At 38.0% G+C, this 22,239-nt stretch overlaps 1 protein-coding gene across 2 annotated transcripts in view; it reads right to left on the reverse strand.

Annotated features, from left to right (window-relative positions):
• Nucleotides 1–21,395, reverse strand: part of LOC110804466 (serine/threonine-protein kinase TOR) — a 41,253-nt gene extending 19,858 nt beyond the window's left edge. The window contains exons 1-25 of one of the 2 annotated variants that reach the window (XM_056843261.1): nucleotides 20,999–21,395; nucleotides 20,029–20,367; nucleotides 19,874–19,948; nucleotides 17,166–17,338; nucleotides 15,904–16,002; nucleotides 15,303–15,462; nucleotides 15,074–15,217; nucleotides 14,500–14,669; nucleotides 13,852–14,056; nucleotides 13,576–13,767; nucleotides 11,673–11,825; nucleotides 10,272–10,393; nucleotides 10,062–10,161; nucleotides 9,885–9,980; nucleotides 6,607–6,737; nucleotides 5,839–5,941; nucleotides 5,580–5,765; nucleotides 5,348–5,440; nucleotides 5,176–5,211; nucleotides 2,250–2,348; nucleotides 2,051–2,149; nucleotides 1,775–1,937; nucleotides 1,538–1,662; nucleotides 1,391–1,443; nucleotides 95–218 (exon numbers count right to left, since the gene is read on the reverse strand). In XM_056843261.1, coding sequence (XP_056699239.1) covers nucleotides 95–218; nucleotides 1,391–1,443; nucleotides 1,538–1,662; nucleotides 1,775–1,937; nucleotides 2,051–2,149; nucleotides 2,250–2,348; nucleotides 5,176–5,211; nucleotides 5,348–5,440; nucleotides 5,580–5,765; nucleotides 5,839–5,941; nucleotides 6,607–6,737; nucleotides 9,885–9,980; nucleotides 10,062–10,161; nucleotides 10,272–10,393; nucleotides 11,673–11,825; nucleotides 13,576–13,767; nucleotides 13,852–14,056; nucleotides 14,500–14,669; nucleotides 15,074–15,217; nucleotides 15,303–15,462; nucleotides 15,904–16,002; nucleotides 17,166–17,338; nucleotides 19,874–19,948; nucleotides 20,029–20,367; nucleotides 20,999–21,109 — 3,351 coding nt within the window. In that variant the 5' untranslated portion in view covers nucleotides 21,110–21,395. Of the gene's footprint in view, nucleotides 1–94; nucleotides 219–1,390; nucleotides 1,444–1,537; nucleotides 1,663–1,774; nucleotides 1,938–2,050; nucleotides 2,150–2,249; nucleotides 2,349–5,175; nucleotides 5,212–5,347; nucleotides 5,441–5,579; nucleotides 5,766–5,838; nucleotides 5,942–6,606; nucleotides 6,738–9,884; nucleotides 9,981–10,061; nucleotides 10,162–10,271; nucleotides 10,394–11,672; nucleotides 11,826–13,575; nucleotides 13,768–13,851; nucleotides 14,057–14,499; nucleotides 14,670–15,073; nucleotides 15,218–15,302; nucleotides 15,463–15,903; nucleotides 16,003–17,165; nucleotides 17,339–19,873; nucleotides 19,949–20,028; nucleotides 20,368–20,706; nucleotides 20,722–20,998 lie in introns of those variants that run through there. The other variant, XM_056843262.1, reaches the window with a different exon arrangement.
• Between the last annotated feature and the right edge of the window lie 844 nt (nucleotides 21,396–22,239).

Below are 22,239 nucleotides of genomic sequence, written 5' to 3' on the forward strand. Positions count from 1 at the left end.
ACATGTATCAATCACAAAATAATAAACAATCATGTGTCAATCGTCTCAATCATAAAAGAAGGGAGTACTGTAAACCAGGAGAAAGATGAAGTACCCGCAACCTATGCTTCTGCAAAATCTTGTGAATGGATGGGATGAAGATAGAAAAGTCCTCACCAAGGGCATGTGCAAGACAACAAAGTGCATCAACAGCATCCTTCCGGAGCTCGTCATTCTTCCTGAAAATATGAAGCATAACTGAGCAATGCTCGGAAACTACAAAATTTATGAACTGCATAAATCGCTTAAAGTTTTAGACCTCGCAATTCACACATGAAGGATCCTATAAAACTTCTCGGAGATACATACCGCCCATATCATTTAACCTTATAACCAAATGATGTTCTTCAGGTTCAACTTTATCTAACAAATCACAACCTGCAGGCTAAAGATTACTTCCCCTTCCCAATCATTACGTGATATACGCAATATAAGTCATGTTTGTTTTGTCTTCCATGCCATAACACCACTATATGCACCTCAACTCCTTAATAGAAGCGGGAATTGTGAAATGAACTTTGGGAGGGTACTCCCTGTTGATATATGACACATATCACAAAAACATAGAGGCATAAAATGTTCCAAGATCCTGAGTAGAAGGATCACGACAACTACCCTCTTTAGACTAATCCAACAGGGACTTCGGATGCTCCACAACAGTAAAATTAGATTATCACAAGTTCAAAACACCATGAAAGGAATTAGGGTTTTCTAGCAGCAAACCCTACCTCTCCAACACAAATTTTGAGTAGTCTACTTGATAACTCCAATCAAATTACAGACAGCAAAGTTCATTCTTGTGTGTGTGAGAGAGACAGAGACCATTCTCTCCAAGTGACAAGCTAGTGAAGCTACTTTCGCCACTTTATGAACATGGAGATTCAAGAACAGTTGTTTGGCAAACTGGCAAAAACAAGTTTTTTTCCAGCCAGAACAGGAAATTTGAAGTATGGCTCATTGGACCATTTAAAAAAAAATTGGAAAAAAAGTATAGAGCTAAGATTCCCGCAGCTACATTCAAATTATTCAAATCCCCAAGACGCCTCGGAATTAGGACATCTCCTAGTAGCGCACGCTAGAACTCTTTCTGATCTAAAATTTTCTATAATTCACCACCAACATCTCAGCTTTAGTGGACCAACCTAGAACTCAATCATCACTCTTGCTTACAAAGACAGTTATTATTACAGAAACAGTCACTCCATGTATAAGGATGGCACTATGTAAAAGTGTAAATACATCCTGACAGATAATTTTGTAGATTTCATGCACTCCTCCCGTTAAATCAGTTCCCTTAACTTTGAGAACAAGTTATCTTCATAAAACCAAGAGGAATTCAAACAAAACTAACCCATCCAAAACGAGTTTCAAGTGATGAACAAGAGACGATATATGACCAGTGACCTGAAGGGAATATAAGTCAAAACAGAGGCGTTAAATGGGACCAAAAATATAAGAAAGTTAAGAAGTGATAGATTTCTAATAATAAGATGATAACCTGCACCCTAGGAATCAATCTAGTCAGAGTTTTGATAGATGCACGCCTAATCTCCACTGAAGCATCTACTTTGAACAGACGGATCAGTGCCGGAAGAAGCAAATGCATATGTTCATCTAATGTTCCTGCTTCATAAATCCGTATTATAGCATCAGACAAACAACAAAAGTTCCTGAAAATTTTCTTACAAACCAAACTGCAAGCAAACACATGAACTTTAATAATCAAATATCCCACCTCCAAAAACTTCAAGAGTGTGGAGAATATCTGGAACATAAGTATAATCGTTGCATTTTTCTGCATCACTCAGAACTTGAATGCAGCAAGGAAGAATAGCAGGAAGATATGTCCTAAATTCATCATTTAGTGCCACACAAAGTTGTTCTACCAAATGCAAAACCTGGGAATGGTAAAGGTGCATAGTATTACCAAATCAATATGGATATACAAGAATGGATGTTATTTAAGACCAAGTTATACACGAAAAGTAAAGCAAAAGGATGCCAAACTTACAGGCAAACCACGTACTGAATGGTTGACTGCTGGCAAAGAAAAGGAAGACCACAACTCAGCAACAAGAGCTAGCAGGTCTCCAAGGTATTTACGAATATGCTGCATAAGGAGAACATGTTCTGTTATAGCATACACTCCAACAGATCATGTAAATGTGAAACTCACAAACTACACACTAAGAAATTACATCCCACATTACCTGGCGCACAATAGATACCAATGTTCCGAATTTCCATGTAATAAAGTCCTTCAAGTTATCATCACAAACACGGACAATTTGGAAAAGGTCGGGCAAAACCTACATTGTAATACTGGTCAGGAAACATAAATATTTCGGAAAACCAAGATTTACACAATCCTAAACTGTAGCACAGTCAAGCACCCTAGAAAGTTAGACTAGGCATAAACAGATTAAATTAAATTAATTAATAAACAATAGACAGATCATGGTGTAAAAACTCGCCAAAGTTAACTCCTACCGCCCGAGTTAACTAGGTATTAGAGGTCGGCGATACGGTATACCCCGGTTTGCAAAGGTCTTTGAAAAACGGCGAGATCTCATCCAGTTCAACTGATCCGTACCAATTTTTTCAACATTAAACGTTATTAGCCTCAGATCTACAGATCTACTAAATTTTCAGCCGAATTCCCCATGTTTTCGACAAAAAGAAAGAAATTGAGAAACTCCATTCAAATCGAGTGTAAAACTCCATTTTCAAATCCTTAACACGAGAGCAGAGAGAAGGCGGACAAAAGAATTCATTTTATTATGTCATGTGTATGGTTCAGGGAAGAGGGACTAGGGTAGGTGGTGAGTGGGGCCATGGCTTTTTCTTTTTTCAATTAAATACTCACGTGTAGGGCTTAGGGGAGGGGGTCTGTTGTCACTTTTCATTGGGCACCTTTTAAATCATCATTATCATTACCCCATTGCCAAAGTGAAACGAAACTTTAAGAAAACTGAAACGAAACGTTTTTGGAACTGAACCGAACTGACCATCTTCTACTTTGAGAACAATTTATCTTTCATTGGGCACTTTTTAAATATAAGTGATTATTTTGAATGAACCCAAAACGTGGGATAGCCTTGATATTTTTCCATGGAACAGTTATAAGATTCTTCAAATAAATTCCCAACTAATTCAATATAAATATTCAAATAAAACAAAATAAAATTTCAACTATTGCGACAAACGCATCATTTCCGTTACCGAAACATCGCGACTGCGACCGATACCGCATTTTCGATCGACGAGACAGATCAGAAACTCAAAAGATATCAAGCCACAACTTTGCCCTTGAAAATCCCCACCTTTATGCAAATTAATTGCTAAAAAACACTGCATTGATGTTGTATAAACCATTTATGTGGCACATATTCAGCAAGCGAATATGTATCTTAAAACTTTGAATCAATTCCAGTGGGATTCAGAATCTTCAAGATTACCAAAAACCCGGAACCCATCAACACCAACTTAGAACACTTTAGTAACTGTTGCAGTCTAAGTGAGAACTGAGACGTACACTCTCAGAAACAAATTGCCGCTCACATGATGTACGCAAGACAAAATAGGTAGGGGTGTGCAAATGTGAGTTCGGTTAATCATTGGAAATTTATTCAGGTTAACCGTGTCTAATAATTCAGTTAGCCGGAAGGCCATTTTTCGGTTCAGTTCCAAAAATGTTTGGTGTCACTTTGCTATTTTAACAACAATATTAACCTGATCAACGTAAAACAAAAATGAATTACGGGGATACAAAAAGGGTAAAAAGAGGCAAGTGGTTGTAACCCCGTACAGTGTACGGACTCTGAAAAACAAGACAGGGAGTTCACGCTTTCTTTGAATGTATTGTTGCTAAGTCCTAAAGAGAAAGTACATAAATAGTGTGCAGTTAATGGATCGAACATGCAACTTCACGCAAGACAAATTACCACTGAACCAAACTATCTTATAGTGAATAGTTTTTGCGTTTATGATATATATACAGTTATACACTCGATTCAGATACTCCAACTTTAAATTAACAATGAACCATACCCGAACCAGGACGTTTTTAAAATAAGTTAACCTACCGGAAACCAAAAATTTCAGGTCAGTTACCAGTATTATCAATTGCCGTTTCAGTTTATGGTTTTGATTGTGATTATTCGCGTTTTCTTCTTTTTTTTGGCACAGCCTCTTTATAGGACAAACTGTGCGCGTCACATAGTGCGGTATTTTTTTATTGTACAAGTATTCAGAAGTTCTTCTAAATGGTAAATGTATTTCTCCCACAAAATTTATAATACTCCTTGCTTTCTTTCTTTTTATTGTTCGTTACAGCTACTATAGATAGATACAAGAATTTAGGAGGGTAGGAGATAAAGGCAAGTTAGTGCTGGTTTGTGTAAGAAAAAGTAGGAAATAGAGTGAAACAAGTGGGGTCTTAGTTCTAAAAGGCGTGACTGGGCGCAAGGCATACCCAGGCACATGCCATTGCGCTGTCAATGTGTAAGGCGAACCCCCTACAGAAGGTGCGAGCCTCAATGCGCCTTAGCAGCGCTGCAGCTCTTCCGCTTTGTGGTGGGAGGCGCAAAATGCTGATTTAAGGGGGGGATTCAAATTAAATGTTATCTAAGTTTCTAAAATGCTAATTAGAGCAAAACCCCTCAATCAATTGCAAGAAATAACTCCAATTTCGTCGTAAATCAACAGCCTCCCATTTGGGAGAAAAAAACCCTAAATTTCAAATCAGGTGGCTACAGAGGCAACCCACTTGCCACACATGACAGAGATTGCCAGCGAGCCTTCTCCACCCTCCAGTGTTACTGTTCAAGCCTTTCAGGTAAAGTTTCTTTTCTCTGTCTTGTGATTTGTGTCTTCTTTCTCTCTTCGACATTTTCTTCTCTTAGCCTCTTTGGCTCTTTTTATTTCTAGAACCTTTTTCATTTTCTTTACTATGGAACCATCAGCAATTTCTTATAATCTATTGCATTCCATTTTCTTAATGAAAACACAAATATCTATCTTTTTTGAGTTATATGAAGTTTCTCATCCAATGAACTAAGAAAATTTTGATACAAGCACTACAACAGTCCACAGTTAACAATAGATTGGAGTACTAGATGAGAAAAACAAACTGACCTTTTGCAAGTATGGCACGCAGCCAAGTCCCATAGACTGACCTCACCAAACAAAAAACTTCCGTTAGATGTGATGTAATACAGTTCAAGGTTACTCGAAAAATCTAAGCCCACATGAAAGAAGAAAAAGGACATCGTAAAATAAATACTATCAAACTAAATGATCGTATTACCTTAAATATGAACATGAGAGATCCAACCACTTTTTGGTGGTAGCTAGAAAGTGAAGGGTCCCTAAGAACACGCATGAGGGAATTTATCGCGACCTTCAATCATAATAATAAACCAAATTGTATTACAAGCAGGAAGAAATGATATTTTTCCCCTTCCCATAAAAGCGGAGAAGAAATGACAGTTCACTATGCAACATGATGCAATAGAGACTCATCATGATGGAAGTAGTACCGTTGAGTAATAATCCTCAGATGATGTTGTAAAAGATGGCCAAAGGTCCATAGGGAGATCATCCATTGATCGAATGTGCTGACCAGTTTCAGTTGTTGTGTGGGTAACTTCTGCATGGGACCCAGGCAAGTTCGGTTGGTTTCGCTTATGAACATAGGGGTCTAATGCGCCCATGATACCAAGAACCTGGAATAGACGGCAGTAAGTGGGCAATCTTTTTTGTCCAGCAGAGGCCTAGCAGTCTGAACAACAAACATACCTTCAGTACTTCTCGCCTTGTTGACCACACCAAGTCACCATTAAGCAACTTTAGGAGTAATCCAAGCAACTGAGGGTAATCATTGTAAGGAGTTATAACATACCTGCCAAGAGTACTTGTAAGATTCAAAAGCATATATTAAACTGTTCACTAATCCATACTGGCAGTACAAGTTCATAACTGCTAATCACATAATGATTTTTTGATCATATCAAAACTTATCTACATGGTTGATACTTCTAATGATTTCTATTCGTTATGCAAAAGATTGAAACGATTCAACTCAAATACTAAGCAGCAACACTGCTACACAAACAATAACTGATGTCAAATGATAGCTTGAGGGCATGACGGTCATTCAATCTTAACCGAACTTGAAATCTCACTAACAAGACGACAACAGAACTGGTTTCCTAACATTGAGAAAATCTATAATTTTTAGTACAGAAAAGTTCGCAGGAGACTCAAAATGTTCTCATCTCCATTTTCTTTGAAAAACACATCCTAAAATCCTTATTTACCCCACTTTAAAGGAAGAAAATCCAAAGACAATCCAACACCAATTATAGGTATCATGTTTTTAAGAATACGTCAGACACTTCTATATCCTCCTCTCAACTAGGATCAGAGTGAGAACCCAAGGAATACACAACGTTATCTTTGTTATGTTTCAAACAAAAAACCCTCAACGCCTTAGAGAGTCTACCAAGACATCACAATGCATAAAACATGATAAAACATTTATTGGAGACCAAATTAGCTACTAACCCAGTGCTCTGAACTACTTGTCCTAGGGTTGCAACAGCCACTTCTCGTTTTGTGACAGCTGCTCCATCCAGTAAAGCATCTACTATAAGTGGCATTAGTTCAGGAATATATTGTCTCATTGCAAAGCCGCCCTGCAGTCAAAACAATCAATGAAACCATTATATAATCATACAACATTTCAGTCCAAAACACTATTTCCAGCAAAGCATTTCTAACAGGACATTTTGACAAACAAGGCTTGACGTCACCATGCAAAGAATAAGAAATGAATTAGAAGCAAATATCAGATCTACGTCCAGGTATGATGATAAGGATCCAGGATAATACTTCCTCCGTCGCAAATTAGTTGACACGTTTCTTTTTGGTACACATATTAAGGAGAAGTGAGATAGAAAATAAAAGACAACAAAATGCCCTAGCCCACCTACCACTTTCTTTGGTACATCTCCTACCTTCATTTACTAATCAGCCAAGTAGCTAACCCACCTTTATCTACTCCACCGCCACCACCGCCACATTCGTCCACTCCTCAACCGATGCCTCACCTTCTCCACCGTCACCACCTTCTTTCTCACATCAAACCTTCTCAGAAAACCTTCTCTCCCAGAAAACCTCCTTGTCTTCCACTTTGCCAACAATCTCCAAAGAAGTTGAAGGAGAGAGATGATTGTTCAATGGCGTAGAATTCATTGACTGGCGGCGTGAGAGGCGGTGGTGGTCGTGAAACCTGCGAGAAAGTATTCTCCTCCGTTTTGTCAGTGATTAGACGCCGGATCAAGAAATTCCAAAAACGGACTCGACGACGGCTCAACTTTACAAATCTGGATCTGAACATCGCCATTGGAGGGTGGGTTAGGAAGAGGAGCAACTAAAATGGGAAGGAGTACGAGCAACAACCGCTAGTGGCGGAGAGGGAGGAGAAAAGCAACTGATGGCATCAATTAGATCAGCAAATAGAGACTCTTACCCTCTAATGGGGTGGAGCAAATTTTTGTTAACTCTTTTCCGCAAGGTGTTCTAGCCTTGGCGGAACTCGATTTGATCAATTAATAATATGTTCCCGGTCTTTTCCTCAAAAAAATAGAGCATTCAAATTAAAACAGAGGGAGTGTACTTACGAGCATTGCGAAATGAGCCTTTGAGGTGTACTTGCAAAGACATTAACGGTGATGGAAGGTAGATAAAATGAACTCGAAAAGATAAGCATTTTATTTTATCTCTGGAAAACATTTTTGCAAGAACCATTTCACCAGTCTTGAGATTGAACTATTGAAATAAAGCTACACATACACAAAGTTTCCAATATTTTCCTCTAGTTTCGAACAACCCTCAAAACGAAACCCCATTGTCAAATGGTTAGCACTACACTAAGAGGCTAAATGGGTCATATACTAAGATCAAAAGAAAATGATTTCTTGTAGAGAGGTTCCGGCGCCGATGAATCGGAATCGGTGCAACAACAACCCTTTGAATTCCTCCCACCGTTGCACAGGTCCATTACAATTCATACACTGAAACCAAGATAGGGCGCCGCCTTCCATTGCAACCCACCGTTGTGTCCATCTTCTCCTCCTCCAAAAGATCATAAAACCAGAAATAACGCTCAGCCCGTAGAATCCAATCATCGGGTTGCGACCCATCAAACGCATATCAAGTTTCCTATACCGCCACCACCAAAGCCCCCAGATCTATCGTTGTTATGATTATGTCAATCTCCAAATTGAGAACCAGAGACATAATCAACGTGAGTTTTAGGGGCGTCTATCTCACCCACAAACCCACCACTGCGCTCCTCCGACGTCAGGTTCACCACTTTAGACACGGAGTTGGTATTCCGCAACTTCGACCGGATCTTCCGTTGCTCATCGACATCTCCGACGTCAGGTTCACCACCTTAGACACGCAGCAAGGTCATCGTCACCTCCTGTTTCTCAAAAAAGTGATCCAATCGGCCATCAAACTTCTCACTGAGTGCGAGAAATTGCGTCGTTGAGTCATCGGAAGCCTTTTTCATGGCCTCTATGACCTGATTCGGCCAGAAATAGGTGAGTGATTTCTCTAAATGCCTTATGTACCTTCTCACTGAACAGTAGGTCATATCCCTCATATCGTTGCGCACAGGTACAGCTGTGATACCAGGTTTGTAATGAACTAAAATACTCACAAAATGGAAGAAATTATGGATTTGAAACACGAAATTGGGGAAGAACAGAGGTCTATTTAATTGTATTGCTGGAAAACAATTACAAGGAAAATAAAGGATATTCCACTTTCGAGAGGTGGATTCTCTCCCAACAATTTTCAATGCCTCATAAACCCCCCCTTCTCCTCTATTTAACTACTTGCTCACCTTACACCATATGCACGTCACTGACACATAACTAACTTATCATTAGCCCCCACAATATTCCCTTTGTAACTGACTGCATTCTGGAGTACCAATATTGCCCTTCTTCCTTTTAACATATGTCTTAAGGGTAGGTGGATTCCTTACATAGCACCCCTAGTTTAGAGAGAGCTGCCCACCTTGAACAAAGCTTACACGAGGAGTAGATGTAACAAATGACAAAAAAAAGGGAACTTTATCTTAATAAAACTGTTATTCATCATGGTTTTTTTATTGCAAATATAATTTTCACTCTTTAATCATTTTTCCATGACATAGGAGAAGATTTAAACAAGTGGACATCATAATTATCAACTTTAATTTGTTTAGCATCTCCTCACAAAAGCAATATTGGATTCAAGTAATAAATGTCAAGAGAAGAAATACTTTATCACAATCTGAAATGCATGTCATTATGTGGTCCTGACGAGATACTAGAAATCGGCACTTACAATAAATGCAATAGAGCCAATTTTCAAGACCAGGCTATTTTTCCCAAGTGATAATGAATATCGTTAAAGGATGTCAAAAAATCTCTAGATCGAGTCATAGGCAAAGAATTCATGCATTTTCTTATCTACAAATCTGTAGACAAGTAGTTCTCAGAAAGAATCTGACACTTCAAACGCCCTCAGAAGGAGAGATTGATTGTCTGAGATAAGGAATCATATAGGAAAGACAACAAGACATCCAAGAGCCAAGAGGAGACATTGATAGCCAAACACAAAAGGCTATTCCCATAATAATCCTAAACTACTTTCCTTGTATTACGTTACCAAATATGCATTACCATTCAGTTATTTTACCATAAAAGTTCATCAATAAACTTGCAGCCACCTAACTAAACAAATCTTGTTGAATTACCACATCTTAGAATAAAAGAACAGCTCACCACTCTAGCCAGATCTCCAACAGTTATTAAAACGCCAGTGATAATGCCACTATTAGCACTCAATGTCGATCCCTCACGGAGTTTTGCCACTAATGCCTGAAAAACAACACAGAACAAGCTTCAACACACATACAAAGTTAGAAACCATACATGGCATGAAAGAAACATTTATTTCACCTTATGTATTGGAGCAATATATGGGAGTATTAATCGTTCGCAACTGCGAATTAAGCAACCTAATGATTTTGCACTTTCTTCTCTGCATTTGCTGTCCACACTACACAAATAGGACACATCAGTTGGTTTCTGGAAAAGGCATCTGTTATCCAAATACACAAGCTACGGTAGCATTGATATAAAGCGGTTAGCTACAGCCTTTCTCATCACCTTTGTTCTAAATATGTTAAAAGCTGAATGAGATAACGACGAAGAGCTGGGAGAACATATGCAGGATTCTTTTCAGACAATCGACCAGCAACTGATATTGCATATTCACGAACTTGAAAATCCTACAAGCAAAACCAAGCGCATGGATAACAACAATGAAAAATACCATGTGAAAACTAGAAACAGATCCAAGCATATAGGGGTAAATAAAATAACTATCTGGATATCAAGATACCAAATAAAATTTATTAATGGTACAAGATCCCACGTGTGTTATTCAAAGATCTCAGGCAGAAAAGTGACAAGCAAAAAAGACTGGGACAAAAAGTCCCATCAACCATGGTTCAACAACGCGTTTGTTTTCTATGGGGTTGAAAAGGTGTGCAACAGGGAGAATGGTTGGTTTAGGGAATATGTCTCCTCCGGTAGTTCTGCCCATAAATTGCCAAAGCACAGATCAACTTTTCACAGGAACTCTTACAAGACGGGTTGAGCAAGTAACAAGGTCTTTCACAATGTAGAAGAGGCAGGAAATAAATATGAATAGCCTTATTCATCAAGTTGATTTAAGGGTTAAGCACTTAAGCCAATCAGCTCAATGCATAGTTATGAATTTGTGAAAAGACTAAGAATTGACAACTGAAAAGCTTAAAATAAGCATTACCTATAATGATGCAAGGAAATCACCGCAGAGCATCAGTAAAGCTACCCCGTAAGCCATGAGGTTGTACTTTGGACTGGAGGTTAGATTTTATGCAACCCCCATCTCCCAGTTAAGCTAAGTTCTTATGCGCATGGGCTCTAAATTGAGGATATGGCACCTTCTTTTTTCTTTATAAGATTTTATTATAGGATTTCTTTCCCACTAGTATTGCATTCAGCATATCTGGCAAAGATCTGCCCCCTATGATCATCTATAAACTGCATGGAGGACTATAAGAAGAGCCTAGGTTTAAGAACAAACAATCACGAAGATGATATGAGAAAAGTCAGATTATTGCAATTCCAGCTCTACATAAAATAGGTTTATATTTGTATTAAAGGTAAAATGAACATGATGATACTCAAGTTTGAACTTTGCCACCCTGGTTCGCCATATGAGAGCTGAACCCTAGTCTAGTCAACTCTAGGCAAAAGACTGAAACTGAGGGGAGCTACGGGGAAAAAACAGGTAACAGAACCGTATAGAGAGATAATTATTCCTACACCCACTTATTCCCTAAACTAAGATTGCCAGGAATCGTCAAAAACAACAGATAATTATAAACCGCCACAAGAGTAATTGTTAAATAACTGCACAGCAAGAACTAAGAAAATAACCTGATTGTGACACCAAATTATATCAACCGGAAAAAAAAAACTAACACATAATAGCTGACATCACAACAGCTCAAATGTTACCTCATCATTTAGAGCGGCAAAAATAGCACTTAAACTATCAGCTTGAGCCAAAAACTCATCAAAACCTCCATCTTCATGTAAGGATTGAAAAATTGAAAGCCTAACACTAACATCGGCATCAGCAACAGCAGCTATTAGCAGCTTTTCCACAATCTGTAGGACAAGAAAACACATGTTTACAATACAATTTGTATATTAAAATTACTCCCGTCCCAAAATAAACTTCAAAGTTACTGTCACCCAAAAAAAAAACACTTTATTCCAAGTAAAAGTCATTGTTTAAACTTTTTCCTACTTTTTCTTCATCCACTTCCAATTTTTCATTTGCATAATGAATATTTTTGAAAATTGTTCCAAAATCAACCCATGAAGTTTATTTAGGAACAGAAACTACAATTGAAGATGATCCCTAAACAGGATAAGTAATGGGTTGTTGCTGTTGTATATTTCAAGAGGATGATACCTCATCTTATAGAAGATCATACAGCAGTAGCAATTACCAAGAACGATTAAAATAATAATTGCTAATACTAATAACAACTATCACAAGAGAGCACGTACAAAAATATTGTCCCATTGAAGATAAATTTCGTCAATTGCAAAATTGTTGTCATAAAAACAAAGATCAATTGATTCATTACATGATTAATACTCAAGTACTTCAATCACCAGGAAAACTCCAGCTGAGGTTTAACCTTCTCCTCAGCATCAGTAATCTTAAGTACAGTCCTAACGAATTGGCAGCTTTTGCACTGTTGCTCCTCTTCTCAAATAATATTAACCAAGGAACATATTTTTCATTGACAAGTAATAAAGATATGTAACTAAAAAGACACCAAGGGAGTGTCACCCATATACTCTAGCTATCTACCACATACATTTAATTCACATTGGGATTTCAGCCACACTCCCGATGAATTAGAAAAGAACCCGATGGATTAGAAAAGAATCCACAGAAGGCTGTTGCTGGTAGTAAAAAAACTAAGCTAAATACTAATCCATGGGAAAGATCCCATTATTTTACAGTCCAGTGTTTTGACTTTATGCAGCATGAATGCCAGCATCAATAACTCATTTTCTGCTCTCAAATTAACATGCAAAAGAAAAATAACATTTTCAAGATGTTGCACCGTATTACAAGCTTAAATTAGCAAGAAGAACATCCTCGGTTATTTATCCAGATTAGCTTAAATCAGCAAGACAAACCGGATTTTTTATCCACAATCACACTTCTAGAAGATCTCAGATTAAAACAAAATAAACTAATGAGAAAGGGGCAAGCAAAATCATGTGGTCCTAATAACAGAAAAAGTTTGTGATACTTAATCGCTCACACCCTACTGGTAACCATTTCATTAGTCCAAAACAAAAGCTGTGGAAGCAATCTTGAGAGCAGACAGCTGCTAGCTTGCCTCCACATGTTATTTGATCGCCCTTGATAAACTAAGCTGAGAGAAAGAACATTTGGTTGATCATTGTTTTTGTGTTTCTCAACATTGGGTTTTCGTGTGAGACCCATTATGACAAAAAACTGTCTGTCTCTTAGAAGAGAAGAACGGAGAAAACATGGAACTGAAGCACAGCATAGAAGCTGGATCTTAAAATGACCTAGGGGAGGAAGAGATGGAGGATAAGCTTGGTCTTGCCCACATTCAGTACATCGCTGACATCCCCTCAAGTGCCTATATAACATCCTTTTTTAGTAAATGAAAGCCAAAAAATTGTGTGATCAGATGTCATCAATAAACAAAACACCTCCCCTCGGTCATAGCAGCATGCAAGACTATATCTTTTTAAGAGCGTCACGCGACTAAAATAATACTAGTTGCTATGAACCATTGTTAATAACAAGGAAAAGACCATCCCAGTCATATGCAGTCAACTGTTATTTGACAGTAAATACCTCCTCAATGAGACGTCTTCTCCTTCCTCCAGTTCGGTTAGATCTGGCAGAACTGAACTGAGAAGATGTTCCAGAAATTGAATTTGCTACTAATCTGCAACAGCATAATGCAGCATCTTTCCTTGTGACTGCATCCTCGTCTTCCAAGTAAGAGGTAACTGATTCTCTGCCAAACTCTAGAAGATCATGGCCCTGGATATATACAAGAAATCAAACACCAGCATATGAACAAACAAAAATAGTGGATCTTTAGCCAGGAGATGACAGAATACAAACCTTGAAGTTAAAATGTGCAAGAGTCTGCAAAGCAAGCTGCACAAGAACAGGGCCAGAGACATCTGATACCAGCAAAGGCGTATTTGCCACATTTCCTCGACCTATAGCAGCAGCTGGCCTCACCTGAGCATGATGAGATCTTGAAAGAACTAGAGAAATGCATTCCAGCAAGCGGTCTTGAATTGTTGAAAGCAACGAAGGAATGCTGAGGAATTATAAAAACAGATAAATTATAATCAAGAGACAAAATTGACAGGCATTCAAGGCAATCAAGTGCCACATGCTGTGCGCAACTACTCATTCCTGCCTGGCCCTTTATGGACTGGCTCACAGCTGGTCCAATCTGTGCCATAGGCCGGGTCTGCCCCAGTTGAACTAAAACCAGATCAATTCCAGACCAGCCAAGTTAATTTTTCATATATAACCTTCAAAATCCGGTGAAAGCAAACGGTCTGATCCTGGCCAGGCCAGTCTGGTAAAATAAGTAAAAACTCTCTCCCCGTTGCACAATTGCTTTCACCATCATTCTGAATCAATTGAGGCCAGCCCAGGCCCAACTGAAGCAGGCCAAGCAGGTCCAGGGTGCGCTGCAACTCTTCAGGCCTATTAGTCACCTCTACTTTAAGGAAAGAATATTTTACAACGAACCTAATAGCAATTTGATCAAGTGCTTCTACAAGCTGACGTGAAAGACCAGCAGAGAACATTGCATCTAAGAGGCCACGAATATGAGGCTCCATATCTGGCCCCATTGCTTTTGCGATGCTACCAACACAAGCCAAAGCCTCCACAGAAGGTCTACCCCTACGAGGAGCAATCTAGGAGAAGTAAACCATTTCGAAATTAATAGCAACATCATGATGTAACATAGGGATTAACGGCCCGTTTGGTAGCCGGTAATAAACGGTGGGAATGGGAATAAATCATAGTGTTATTTGGCAAGAAATAACATCATGATGTCCATGGTAATGAAATTTGGTCTCAAGCTTGGTGTTTTTCTTCATAAATTTCATTCCCACCTAATACCACTCCTCAAGTGGTAATGGATGGTAATGAAAATTTATAAAGAAAAAGAGATAATTTTGAGTGAATTAGCATCACCACGGGAATGAATATTGATTTTCCCTACAAATTTACATACAAATTCATTCTCATTGACACCGTTTATGGCCAGCTACCAAACGGGCCGTAAAAGTAAAAGTTAAGAGGTTTTGCAACACACAGCATCACGCAAATGAGACATTATTGTCGGCAAATAATGAATAAGTTCCCCATCCAAGGCACCAGCCATCTCCCCAAGAGCGATGAAACCAGTAGCTCGTTCAGCTGGTATCTTCAGAACAGCAAGAATATGATCCATGCATGTCTGTCCAAAAAGAATCATGATAAATGATGAGGAAAGCTACAAAGAACAAGCGCAGACATAATATCAGTTAGTTCGAGTCACTGACCGACAAATAATTAGTCACAAAACGATCACGTAGGAAATAGGCAATCCGAGGAAGCAATGATGTTATGCTGAGGCGAACAAGCCGATCACGGTGCTCCAGATATTTGAGAACGATTTCTGCAACTTCCTTGTACCTAGACATCATAAACTCGCCTGTATTCCTGCAGGAAAGAACATTAGAAATCACAAGTTCACAACCCGCAAGCTGTAATCATATAGAGATATACGAAGCTCATCTAGATAGGGAAGAAAAACATAAAGCAATTATTTGAAGCAAGAAATTCAAGCATGTCATATAAACCTCTTCCTCTCTTCATTATATTGTACGGAACAAAACATGACGATGTTTATGCCCAACATTTTTCTTGCAAAGTCAGATAAGTCGTTGAAATAAATAAAAAGATTAATTAAGAACAAGAGGAGCAAATATCAAATGATCACACCCACAAGTTATAAAATACTGTTTAATGCAACAACTAAACTAAGACAAGTTCAGGCGTAAATAATGCACTTAGCATATTGCTCCAGCTAAACAACAGCCTCAAAAAGTAGAACTTCAATTCTTAAAAGACTGTTGGAATTGCTGAATATCTCTAACCAACCTCAAGAGCTCCCCAACAGCAAGTAAGGACCCATGTATGCTATGAACCGGTGCATTTTTTCCTAGCCCCTCTTGCGTAGCCTCAAACATGCAATAGTACCTACAACATGGCACAGATTATGTCAGCCAATCAAACACAAATCTCAAGGTGAAAAAAGTGATGATAGAAGACCAGAAAAACAGATTGGGACGTGATGGATCTTAATTACAGAGTACTTAATAACAAAAAATAAAGTTTATCACACTTGTGAATTGTGATTAAAATTATCGATCTTTTTTTGATGTGTAAAGTCTATCACTACTCACAGCCACACACTACAAATAAGGGTCTTACACCTGAAATAGTTATGGAAAATGAGCAATGCCCTATAAATTACTAAAAAGAAATTCAAAATTCCAAAGCACCCAAGTTGTACAAATTCAAGTAGTGAAAGTTGTCTAGCAATCCAGCAGCAAATTAATGGTTTGAAAACCACAACCAATCATGTTGCACACGTTCAAATGCCACAGTAGTAGAAATCCAGTAGTCTGGAAAAGAAATAAACAAAATATTGTCTGGATTAATAAGAATTTCTGGTAATATCCAAAACGCCAGGTTATAAATAAACAAAAATTGTCTAGATTAACAAGGACTTATATTGACAAGACATCAAGCAGGTACAATTCATATCCAGGAGGGTAGCTGTAAATAACCCTTCATACTATCATCAAATCATGTATTATCCTACCACTAGACTTATAAAAGGTTATAAGCTTTACATCTCTTCATGGTAATTATCAGGAAGCTCCCCTTTTCTCTAAATATTATTTTCATTCCACTCTTTCCTGCTAGAAGATGAGGGGAATGTGAAGGACAACACATGATTATGTTAGTTTTTCTTTTTGATCAACTAAATTTGATGACGCTACAGACTTGTAACAAAGATGTCCATCCCTTCTAAAGCAAATGAAAATCCAAACAGATAGCACTCTTTGTTTAAGTCCAAGCAACAACATAAGACAGAAGATGGCTACTACCAAAAAAAGCTACATTTTCCATTGCTATTCAAAACCGTTGGCAACAAACACCTTAAAGATGAAAAAACAATACAGAGATAATGAAGTTCTGTAATAATAAAGCAAGAGCTCAGCATTCAATCAAATAAATTTAATTATTGTGAAGCTCTATAGCAAGATTATCTGCAGCACCTATTATGTGCAAAAGAAAATTGCAATTTCAATTCCATAAACCTAAGATGGTTCCTGAACCATATGTAAACTAACCATTGAACACGCCAACGTGTCTCACGTTTCTCAATAACACGAAGACAAGCACGTAATGCTTCCACCGCACGTTCCCGCACATCTAACGAAGGATCCCTTAAGGCAACCCAAATGGCATCCACAAATTCTTGCACGTGAACATTGAAAACAGTTGAAGCGTTCTCAGCCATTTCCTGGACAAATGGAGCAAAAGAATTATATTGAAATTAAAATCAGCCCCTTGAGGCTCTTCTAAAGTACAAAGCAGCAGACCAAGGTCCTTGAAGAATTTCATCTTTACGCACATACTTCAACATCAGCCATCGATGTCAATAGACGCTAATCAAACATATAAAGGTGCCATTACGTACAATATCAGGGATAATACACAATCAGGTAGTGTTCTTAAACCTAAGAGAAACAAGCTAAGACTTACTTTAGCTGCAGCCTGCAGTTGATCACTGGAACTAAATAGATGTCTTTCATTTTCATTTTCATTTTCATTTTCATTTTGAATTTTACATTTTTAAATGGCATGTGTACATCTTGAAAAATAAAACAGTTCCAGTCACGATTGTGATAGCAGTTTTACTTGTACAGTTGAAAACTAAAGAAGATTACCAACACGTTCAATTGACTTAAAATAAGAGGCTAATCCTCAGTAACATTACATCAATTTCAATATTTCTGTTGGTAACAGCTCCTAATGAGTGCCACGAAGTGATTTTTAAAATCATGTTTTCGAAGATGTTTTGAATTGCAAAATTGAAAATTCTTTAAAACCTGTGTCCATGTAAAAGTCGTATGTACATATACAAATATATAATCATAGGATAATCTTAAAATCATATCAATCCATGTGTTCATCAAACAAACAGTTCTATTGCAAGAAAAAACTTCTGAACAGATGTTTATATATCTCCTCCTATTCACTGATGATTCCTGGTTACTAAAGATGGGCTCTCCTGTTTTGAGCAATGTCTTGAGGCCATAAGGGCCAACCTTCAGAAGAGTGCTAATTCCAATAAGCAAGATTCCGAATAATAAGTCATCAGCTGATTTGTTTGGCTGTGAACAAAGTTTCCTCCTTCAACAATTAGAGTCTTTCTCTTGATGCTCCTTTCAAGTGCATTGCAGTTTGGGAATCTATTACTGTGTAAAAAGACTTGCAGCATAGAAAACCACGCTATTGTCAAAAGGGGGGACAATTGACTTTGATAAGACACCCATTCCAGCTTCACTTTATGCCCATGTTCATTATCCAACCTATTTTTGCTTCAAAGCTAGAAAAAAAATGGAACTGGACTTTTTTGGGCTAAAAATTATTCTGATTAAGGTATTTCACTGAATCAAGTGTGAAGATGAGTGACGTCTTGAGCATGCCAGAGGTCTTGGCATCAGGTCACCTCGCACCCCTGATCCCAGGAGAAAACTCTGGTCATCGAGCAGAGCACACGTTTGGGACTTCTGTCCATTGGTACGATGAATTAGGCCTCATGGCCAAGTGGCTGTGGAGGTGTGCGAATGAAGATGTGGAATAGTGGAACAACATCATCAAGTTCGAATATGGTGTTCAAGACCTCAGCTGGTGGAGCAAAAGATCTGCTGCTCATAGGGTGGGCATGTGGAAATTAATTTCCAAAGTAATTTCCAAAGAGTTGCATGATCTCAAGTCTTTGGATGGTTTGAGGTAAAGTGTGGTTCAAGATCTCTATGTCGGTACGATTCTGTACAGAGATCAACCCCTAAAGCTCAAGTTGCCAATTTTTTACTTTAGGACACAGCCATTTCAGTAGTAACCAGAAGCATTGGAATGATACTTTTTCAAGACTTCCTAATGTTTGAAAAAATATTTCAATCATACCTTTTGAAACATCTTTGTGCTAACGAGATGGTATGGCAGCATGACAAGAGCGGCTCTTAATATGTTCTTAAGAATACGTTCTAACAAAAAAAATTATATCCTGCACCTTTACAAACAAGTCACAATGTCACATTTTTTGCTGGTACTGTCTCTAAAAATCTTAGTATCTCCCTCCAATCTCTTAAAACCTTCAAGCACCTAGTATTAAATTTAGCCGACAATATTCAGAACCTGCAAACACACTCTTCTACCTCTCAATCCATTAAATAAGGATTAGTAACCCACATCTTCTAAAATATAAACAGCAAGAGCAAAGATGACATTTACTCGAAAAAAACTTGTGAATAAGAGAGCACTGAAAACAAGGTCTAGGAAGTTCTCTTTGACTAAGTAAACTCGTTTTCATAAGTGAAATGTAAATAATGTAACTGGCCTAAGGCAACTTAAATAAATAGGCCTCTGCAAAAGAATTGAAACCTCCACATTGTTTACGAATTACTATCCCCTGCAAGAACCCAATGCAAAAGGCATAATCGAACTAAAGTATCCAATTATTCTCATCAAAAGGTTCAGTAAATCTGCTCGCAACCTCCTAGCATTTGGGCGACAAGTTATGCACGTATAGAAAAATACTAAGCATAAACATATACCTTCAAGTCTCTACCATAAAGAAATAACAACTTAGTTAGACAAGACAGTGTGTAAATAAATAGGCAACAGAATCTACATACAAATTTTCTGATACAATATCAGCATATTACTTCTTTTTTTTTTTGAGGGATATAAGCATATTACTTGATCGTGTATTACTGAGCTTGAACTCGGAATGTCATGCCAAAATGCAAGAAGGAAAGGACTAACTTACTTTCAAGATTAAAACTGCAGCAAGAAGACGATACTCAAATCGCTCTCCACGTAGCCAGTCCAAAGCGTTTCGTATCTAATTCAACGGCAATGTTATAGTTCCTGTTGTTCCAATTTCCAAGGGTATCAAACGACCAAGAATAAAACGTTTCATACCTGGTGTTCAACTTCATCAGCAGTCATTGCCCCACCAGCACGAGCAAGATGTCCAAGCACTCTACTGGCAAGGACTAATATCTCACGTTCACGCTTCAACTCAAATACAGTCCGAATGTAATTAGAGAATCTCGAAACTCTCGAGGCACTCTCTCCAAGAGGCAAATCTATAAGCTCATTAATAGCCCTTAAAGCTCCCAAATTCTCAGCAACTTCACCGCTTTCTAGTAGAGTGGATATTCGATCATAAAGCTGATCCATGAACCGCGAAAATGCTTCTCCATTGAGATCATGTGCTGCTTCCTCAATGTGTCTCCTCAAAGCAGACGAAGCACCCTCCTATAGAAAGCAACAATTTCAAGGATATAGCAGCTAATTATTCCAAATTAACAACGAAAAAATGCAATTTTACCAGAATCAACAATTTACAATTAAAGGATATACTGGTATCTTTATAATGAGCTCCATCCCCAAACTTTTTCAATTCAGATAATCAAAAACCCTACTTCATCAAAAAATTCTCCCCACACACAAAAAAAAAAAATTACAATTTCAAACACTTGAAGTAATCACAAAGCTCAATCGTATTCAAATCTCCACTTTCATTTCAACACCACAAACTATTAAAAATCCAAAATTCTCATACAAGTCGAAAGAGAGAAGAAGTTGGAGAGAAACCTTAGGAATTCCTTTGATGCAATTTTACCAGAATCAACAATTTACAATTAACAAATATACTGTTATCTTTATAATGAGCTCCATCCCCAAACTTTTTCAATTCAGGTAATCAAAAACCCTACTTCATCAAAAATTTCTCCACACACACACAATAAAAATTACAATTTCAAACACTTGAAGTAATCACACAGCTCAATCATATTCAAATCTCCACTTTCACTTCAACACTACAAACTATTAACAATCCAAAATTCTCAGACAAGTAGAAAGAGAGACGAAGTTGGAGAGATACCTTAGGAATTCCTTTGATGCAGAGATCAGAGAGAACGCGATTAATAGCGTCGAGGTTACCATAACCACTACCGGCGGAGGAGAAGCGCAAGGACGAAGGAGTCGTCGCCATTGAAGGATGATTTTTCCCCCAAAGCCCTAGCTCAACTTCATCGACATGGAATCAAAATAAATTAATAAATTAATTAATTAATTAATTAATAAAAAAGAGGGTTTTAGGTTGAAGATGGTTGATAATTTGACAGTTTTGGTTTCCTTCTGGGTGACTGAGTCTAGGAAATTATTGTGGTTCAAAGCTTGAGCTGGTTTTGGTAAGTGAGAAGTGTGGAATCGACGACGACGAAGAAGACGACGATGGTGATGATGATTGATGGGCTGGAAAATGTTGGTAGATTGGTAGCACGTTAGTTGGTACCGAACGTGTTGGTTATTAATTGGCCCAAACTCCCAAAGCCCCGAACTATGTAACTCGTGTCAAGGGTGCAAACGAGCCGAGTCAAGTCGAGCCGAGTTGAGTATGACCATGTTCATGTTCATGTTTATATTCATTTAATTTAGGCGGGCCCGAGCTCTCAACCGTGCTCGAAAATTTGTTCAAACTAACTAACTCGTGTCGGAACTAGATGATCTGAATTGACCCGAACTAATTTGTTTCGACATGTATGATAAATTATCGGGAATGATTTTGATTGAGTTTTTTTAGGAGTAATAAGTTTATTGATTATTGGTGGAAAGTGATCCAATTTGACTCGACCCATACCAATTAAATCATCATATGAACTTGATGCGAAGTAACCTTACCCAAATCAAATCAAAGTTTCCCTTGTCTACAACTTTACCAACAAATAAATGCCTAAATTTATGTCCTTTTGTGTTTTTTTGGTGAGGGAAGAGAGGCAAGCCCCAAAGCAAACTACAAACACACAAATTAAACTACTGCAGCGAAGTAAAAGCAGACAAAATAAACAAACAAAAAAGCAATCCGTTACACTACTGAGTACTGACTCCCAGCTTGGCCTAAGCAGGTTTCGAAATCGGCACCATACAAGGCCATGTCACCGCACTCAAGTCCTCCAATAAAACGACACAAAGATCATTCGGGACCGCCCTAAAGATTACCAACTTCTGATCCGAGTTCACTCCATAGTTGGCAAGTCAATCCGCCGCTCGATTAATCTCCATGTAACAATGTCCAACAATCACCTCCCATTCTTGATTAGTGATGAGAGATTTGCATTTCTT

The sequence above is a fragment of the Spinacia oleracea genome, chromosome 4 (genome assembly GCF_020520425.1).
Source record: "Spinacia oleracea cultivar Varoflay chromosome 4, BTI_SOV_V1, whole genome shotgun sequence".
In the NCBI taxonomy this organism is placed as follows: domain Eukaryota; kingdom Viridiplantae; phylum Streptophyta; class Magnoliopsida; order Caryophyllales; family Amaranthaceae; genus Spinacia; species Spinacia oleracea.